This window comes from Petromyzon marinus, unplaced genomic scaffold (assembly GCF_048934315.1).
Source record: "Petromyzon marinus isolate PM22_M1 ecotype Great Lakes invasive population unplaced genomic scaffold, UKy_Petmar_22M1.pri1.0 PM_G_Scaffold_10, whole genome shotgun sequence".
Classification (NCBI taxonomy): Eukaryota; Metazoa; Chordata; class Hyperoartia; order Petromyzontiformes; family Petromyzontidae; genus Petromyzon; species Petromyzon marinus.
Genome location: NW_027422651.1, coordinates 97,673 through 105,364, shown reverse-complemented (window position 1 = coordinate 105,364; position 7,692 = coordinate 97,673). Strand labels below are relative to the sequence as shown.

The window sequence follows — 7,692 nt, the reverse complement described above, 5'->3', positions numbered from 1 at the left end:
GTACATTCATACTCCACTCACTCATACGCTCACTCACCCTCATGCAGAACAAGGGGAGTACATTCCAACTCCACTCACTGACACGCTCACTCACCCTTATGCAGAACAAGGGGAGTACATTCATACTCCACTCACTCATACGCTCACTCACCCTCATGCAGAACAAGGGGAGTACATTCCAACTCCACTCACTCACACGCTCACTCACCCTCATGCAGAACAAGGGGAGTACATTCCAACTCCACTCACTCACATGCTCACTCACCCTCATGCAGAACAAGGGGAGTACATTCCAACTCCACTCACACACTCACTCACCCTCATGCAGAACAAGGGGAGTACATTCATACTCCACTCACTCATAAGCTCACTCACCCTCATGCAGAACAAGGGGAGTACATTCCAACTCCACTCACTCACACGCTCACTCACCCTCATGCAGAACAAGGGGAGTACATTCCAACTCCACTCACACGCTCACTCACCCTCATGCAGAACAAGGGGAGTACATGCCAACCCCACCCAAAAAAGCACACGAGTCTGGAATCGATCCCAGACCCATTCTGGTGCACCACTGCCCCCCAATAGAGCGTGATTCAATTATTTCTGTCAATATGTAGCGTTGACTTCGGATGCACCTCATGTAACTCCTGAACCCCGTTAAATCGGTTGCATTGGATTGTTGCAGCCAACTCTCTGGGAACCAGTTCCTTCAACAAAGTGCGGGCTTGCATGTGGCGGTCTGAGTGTCTGGAGACAACTGGAATTGGACTCTGCGATGCCTGTAATGTGAAGGTTTCTGGTCTTTTTCACAAATGTCCAGCAGGGGCGGATCAAGTTACAACAAGCAATACAATTTTGTTAGGAGTACAAAATAGAAAAAAGTAATGCAAGTCACTAAAAATGTACGAATATAAATATAGAATCTAAGTACAAATTAAATGAGTACATACATGCCTGCCGATGTATCAATACCGAACGCAAGCTAGGGCAAGGTATTAAAGCACCAACAAAACAGTCCCAGACCACACCAAGGCAACACGCAGTCATTTAATTAAATGTTCTGATCTGTGTTCTCACTTTACTGCTTCCTAACTTGTATTCTCCTGCAAGAGATGATGACATTCTAACCTGCAACTTTCATCAGCTAGCTGAGACCAGGCCACTGTGGCTTTGAATGGTGTCCTAGATGGACACCCACTACCGGAGTGGAAAATGTTACAAATGTCAAGCATATGGTCAGCGGGCAGATCACCTCAACGGTAGGTCCTGGTGTCAAGGACATGGGCTCGCATTCGGTGTTCTGTTACTATATAGTCCAGCAGATGTTCCTGCTTGGACCCAGTGTGCATCCATGATGCTGTGTGGATGCGCCGATGCCGGAACAGCGTGTTGGTAAGCCCAATGTGCTGCATAGAAGTTTAGCAGCCTCCTACCGTTGTTATTGAGCTGTTCTGACCGATGCCTTCCAATCACTCTGGCCCAGGTGCCAGTGTCATGACCTACTCAGGCATTAAAGTCACCCGACAGGATGACTCCATCCCAAGGGGCGACTTTAGCTAGTACTTGTGACAGGTCATAGAAGGCATCTGACTCACCGGCCTTGCCACCATCCCTCCACTGGTGTTAATACCATTACCATTCCTCGCATTTTGTTTATGGGAAGGCCAGACCATAGAAGCCTGGGTCTTACAGTTTCCTAAACCTCAGCGCCATGCTCCCACACCTGTTGTATATATGCCTCTTCCAAAAAAATGTTATTGTGTAATTTTGTCTATTTTTTACATCATGGCTCCTTGGAGACAAATATGCGTTCCCTGCATGCTGAAGCTTGGGAAAACCAGATGACGAAGCCAAAATAGCACTAAAATGAGAAACGGGTAAACAATACAAGAGACATTGATCAGATGGGCATGATGAGAATAACCAGAGCTGAGGAGGGCCTTAAAGTCGTCAAATATTTCGCTTCTCAGGAATACACCTAACTCATGTAGCAAAAGGTGAAACGTTAATGAAAGGCCATAAAGGAATAACTCTTCCATGGGCAAGGAGTGACTCAGGGAATTTCTGAGAGAGCAAGGGAGGACCCATGGCAAAACACCATAAACTCATTGCACCCGAGGGCAAACACAGGACAAAGAGACGAGAATGTCCCTTGCTGTTTCACTCTCTGAATTAACAAACCCGAGTGCCTGGAAAGTTGAAACGTAAAATTGCCAACTGCTGCAAATGCATATTGTTAAACGTCATGATTTTAAATGTTAACTTTTGTGAAAGGATATATTGTTACATGACAATACAGAAGGTTTTGAATACGACTAGTTGCATGTTTTATTAACATCCACTTATCAATATGTAATCAGCGTCTCCGACATGGGTTAAAACTTCAGTTGTATTTATTCTCAAGTTGCAGTACAGCAGGTGTCTCCCTTCGCGGCTGGCTTCTCTCTTGCTCTCGGGACGGCGGCGCACGCTTTGCCTCCCGCCGCCATGGCACTCGCTCTTTCTCCGCCTCGCCGCTGGCTGACGGCGTGTCGGAGAGAGGGGAGGCTCAGCTGGTGGAGCCCGCCACGTGGCCGATGGGTGGTAGCGCAGGTGGTGACGACGTTCAGACCCGGGCTCTTCACACCGACGACCCAGAGTCCTCTGCTGCTTCTGCTTATATCCCTCTCGGCGGTGCTAAGCTCCGCCTCTAGCCACGCCCCTCTCGGAACATTTTAGAGGGCTCTCGAGGCTTCCCGCTAGCTCTACCCATTTACCTTTCACCCAGATGGGATCCCCCTTACTGATTGGATGTGAGACAACATAGCACGTGTCTGCAATAACCCCCCGGTCGTCCTGTAGGTGGCGCACTCTCATTACAAATACATAAGTGCCATGATATCTGGGTTAAGCATATAAACTTGTTAACGACGTATGGAAGTTTTGTATTGAAGTATTCTACCAAAGGATCATCCCTAAGATAAACACGTACAAATTACATATATTCTCCACTCTCACTCACTCTTCTCCTCACCATCCTCCTGTCACTCACCCTTCTCCTCACGCTCACTCACCCTTCTCCTGTCACTCTTCTCCTGTCACTCACCCTTCTCCTCACTCTCACTCACCCTTCTCCTCACTCTCACCATTCTCAATCACCTTTCTCCTCACTCACTCTCACCCTTCTCCTCACTCTCACTCACCCTTCTCCTGTCACCTGTCTCCTCACCCATCTCCCTCAGGGCAGTAGCGGCCCGAGCACGGCTCTGCCTCAGGGCAGCATCGGGGGGCGTACATGTTTGGGAGGGGCTCATCTCTGCTTGGATGGTTGCTCGCGGTCACGTGACACACTTAAACCAATCCGGGGGCGTACATGTTTGGGGGGGCGCACCTCTGGTTGGCTGCTTGCTCGGGGTCACGTGACGCACTTAAACCAATCCGAGGGCGTTAATCACAGTCACAGAATGACAGGACAGATCTGTGATATTATATATGTAGATAAAGAATAGTAATAGCATTTTGCTGTATATGTTTAAAACTGGTTTGCAAGATTGATAATACGTGATAATGATGATTTCTGCTGAATAATCCATCGTGAAACTATCTAATGCAACAATTCAGCAATGTAAACTCCATGTATTGTTTAGGAATACATTAACATGGCTTTATAATTAAAAATGAGTTGTATGTATCAACAGCTGGTGTTGTTACATATTCAAATACACAACTATATACATTTGGATGTATAAATATATTCCTACTGAATCTATTATAATGTTTAATATGAGTCTTTACTAGCTCATTTGGCCCAAAACACACCTGTCATTCAAATTATCACTCAAATTAAAAGTTTAATATCGTATGTACATTTTTTTTATCACCACAGGATTTACTTTTTAAAATCCTGCCACCATCCTCTGGGATTTGACTATCCTCCGTGGACACGAGTCATGAAAACAATAAGCTCATTAGAGACTGGTAGAACATGCACACTGAACATTTATTTAAATCAATTTGTGCCACATTTTAAATGTTTTAACCTGAAAACATTTCGAGTGGTACTCCCAAAAGCAATAGAAATAATTAGGATTGGTTTAAAATAAACCAATGTTAACTTTCCTAGCTTCCATAAGACATACCAATACAACCCCTATTGTGCCCTGTTGGATTAAAATGCAGAAAAAAATGAAGATAACAAATTTTAACTGTAAACGCAATCATAAGATTAGCAAATAAATATGTCCCATACGTTGACCACATTCGCAAATGGAAAACTCACAAACACCGGTGTTTAACTTAAATTGCAAGACCGCAAAAAACGCATGACGACAATCAACGCCGCCGCCGCCACCGCCGCCCGTTGTGCCTACTCATTCCAGAAGACCCTGTTGAGGACCTTGTTGACATTTCTGATCAGAGTGGCATTGTATCTCCACAGCGTGAGGTCCACGACCAGCGAGTCGAGCGGCAGGTCGGGCTGCTTGGGCGATCGGTAGTGGTGCGTGATCGCGGTGTCTCCGGGCACCGTCTGCGAGATGCCCAGCGCGTTGAGCGTACTGTGCACCGACGTCTGCAGCACCGCGCGTGGGTTCAGGATCATCTTGGTCGGGTTGAAGACCTCCGGCAGGTTTGGCTCCCGTCTAATGTGGCGCATGATGTTGACGCCCGGGATGGCGTTCCACGCCTGGATCTTCGACCCAAACTCTTCCGATACCGTGTAGGGAAACACGTGGTTTTCGAATGTGTAAATGTCGGCGCCGTACTTGTCGTTCAAGTACCGCATGAGGTCCTTCCAGTTTGTGTGCTTCAAAGGGATGATGACTTCGTCGATGTCCGTGAGGACCAGGTAGCGCGTGCTGTACATGTGCCGATACATGCAGTCGTTCAGCGCCGCTATCTGGCCATAGTAGTGCAGCTCGCCTGGGTGCTCGGGGTAGTGCCACCCTCTGGACACCCACACGTAGTCCGTGATGGGCCACTGAACGACCTCGACGAGGCCGGTCTTGATGTAGTAGAGGAGCACTTTGTTCAGCTCAGAGCTGCAGCTTGTGTTGCATACCGTCACGCGGCCCGCACCCAAGATGCGGTACATTTCGATCGCCTGCACGAACTGCAGGACGTTGCCGTAGTTCCCGAAGAGCGTGGAGATGCAGACGCTGAATTCCTGTGTGATGGTGGGGGGCATGTAGAGCCGATTTCGCACGGGCATGAAGACCCACTCGGCCTCTTCCTCGTCCGGTATTGTGCGCATGCGCTGGACGGACACGTGTCCCGGCTCGCAGTCCAGCGGCTCCGTGCACAGGAAGTCGGCCGTGCCGTACGGGAAGTCAAAGTGATCCGAGTGGACGTAGGCGCTGGCGGTGACCGTCAGGATCTCCGAGTGCCCTCGGCAGCAGAAGTGGCAGGAGAGCACGTCCGGCTCATACCGGTTGGCGATGCCGATGATGCGTGTGCTCTGACCGGCCTCGCGCTGGTCGTGGTACGCCGACACCAAGAATATCTTGGTGTCGCGCACGCGCATCATCGACGTGTTCTGCAGCGCTCCCCGTTGCCCGCACAGCGTCACGTGGTTGATCTTATCGGAAGCAGACCCCGGCTTTGGCCTGAAGACGGACGAGTTGCCGAGTGCGTCGAGGTCGCGAACGAGGAAGCCCTTCCAGCTGTACATGTACCAGACGCTCAGCAGCAATGAGACGCTGAGCAGCAGCAGCGAGAGGAACAGGACCGGGAGGCGTAGCTTCATCATCCTTCGAGGCGTGCAAGGAGACAAGACGTCTGGATCAAATCTCTAGACCGCCGTCTCGGGACGAAAAGTCTGATATCGCTCGGCCTGTGATTACATTTACGTAAAAACACACACACAGAGAGCTTCGCGTTAAAAATGCACAACACTTTACACAATTCCATTTCAGGTAAACTTCACAGAAAAACAAAAGCTCTCCAAAAATCAAAAGACTGTATTGGCTTCAGGGCGAATATGTACAGGTACAACTCTCTGCAAGTGAATGCAATATTTGACGCTTGTGTTGCGCCCGAAACGTCATGATTTAATTTAGTTGTTTTTATTTTTGTTTTATTTTATTTTTACATACGTGACTTTACCGAAAGAACCAAAGAGTAACCATACGATAACCTGGATATAAGCATGCGTTAAATGTATTACTAAACAATACGCTCCCAGCAGCACTGAGCCTGCAGCTGTCAGAACGGTGAAATTGTTTTTTATTTCTCTCAATTTCAACAGATGATCTAAATAGTCGTGGCCAATAATAATTCGTTTTACGCAAACGTCAACATATTTCTTTGGTGTTATTTTAGTCTTAATACTGGCCAATACTAATTATAAAATCTATTGAAATTGAGAGAAATACAAAATATTGTCAACCAATTACACAGCCACCACCACAACCAGAGCCGCAACCACCACCACAGCCACCACCACCACAACCACCACAACCAGAGCCACCACCACCACAGCCACCACAACCACCACCACCACAGCCACCACAGCCACCACCACAACCACCACCACCACCACCACAGCCACCACCACAGCCACCACAGCCACCACCACAGACACCACAGCCACCACCACAACCACCACCACAGCCACCACCACAGCCACCACCACAACCACCACCACCGCCATAGCCACCACCACAGCCACCACAACCACAGCCACCACCACAACAACCACCACAGCCACCACCACAGCCACCACAACCACCACCACCACAGCCACCACCACAGCCACCACAACCACTACCACAGCCACCACCACAACCAGAGCCACAACCACCACCACAGCCACCACAACCACCACCACAACCACCACCACAACCACCACCACAGCCACCACAACCAGAGCCACAACCACCACCACCACAGCCACCACCACTACAACCACCACCACAACCACCACCATAGCCACCACAACCACCACCACAACCACCACCACAACCACCACCATAGCCACCACCACAGCCACCACAACCACCACCACCACCACAACCAGAGCCACAACCACCACCACCACCACAACCACCACCACCACCACCACAACCACCACCATAGCCACCACAACCACCACCATAGCCACCACAACCACTACAACCACCACTACCACTACCACCACCACAACCACCACAGCCACCACCACAACCACCACCATAGCAACCACAACTACCACCACCATAGCCAGCACTAACACGACCCCAGGCCGCCACCACCGCACCTGCCAGTCGAGGGCGCTGTGCTCCTCCTGCTGCTGTTCCTCTCCGTAGAAGCGCCGCTTCGCGTCGCCCTTCGGCTCGCACGCGAAGCTCAATGCAGCCCGCGGGCACCGGCGGCAGCAGCAGCACAGAGGGCAGCAGCAGCAGAGGGCAGCAGTAGCAGAGGGCAGCAGCAGCACAGAGGGCAGCAGCAGCAGAGGGCAGCAGTAGCAGAGGGCAGCAGTAGCAACAGAGGGCAGCAGCACAGAGGGCAGCAGCAGAGGGCAGCAGTAGCAGCAGCAGAGGGCAGCAGCAGCAGAGGGCAGCAGCAGTAGCAGCAGAGGGCAGCAGCAGCAGAGGGCGGCAGCAGCAGCAGAGGGCAGCAGCAGAGGGAAGGGCCGCACCCGATTCAAGAGCTGAATGGCTCACAGGGTTATACCAAATACATGGAACTGAACTGGGCCGCGTTGCCGCCAGCACCACGTGCTTCCTGCTAACC

General features: G+C 50.3%; 1 protein-coding gene across 1 annotated transcript; it reads right to left on the bottom strand.

The window, feature by feature from the left end:
* Positions 1 to 3,963: 3,963 nt before the first annotated feature.
* On the bottom strand, positions 3,964 to 7,692 carry LOC142908575 (uncharacterized). Its single transcript, XM_076059334.1, has 2 exons — positions 7,217 to 7,692; positions 3,964 to 5,812 (listed from the first exon to the last, which is right to left on the bottom strand). The coding sequence occupies exon 2, from the start codon at positions 5,726 to 5,728 to the stop codon at positions 4,349 to 4,351; it is 1,380 nt and encodes a 459-aa protein (XP_075915449.1). The 5' UTR covers positions 5,729 to 5,812; positions 7,217 to 7,692; the 3' UTR covers positions 3,964 to 4,348.

Excerpts from the sequence above, each read along its gene's own strand:
- LOC142908575 (XM_076059334.1), bottom strand. The coding sequence starts at position 5,728 with ATGATGAAGCTACGCCTCCCGGTCCTGTTCCTCTCGCTGCTGCTGCTC.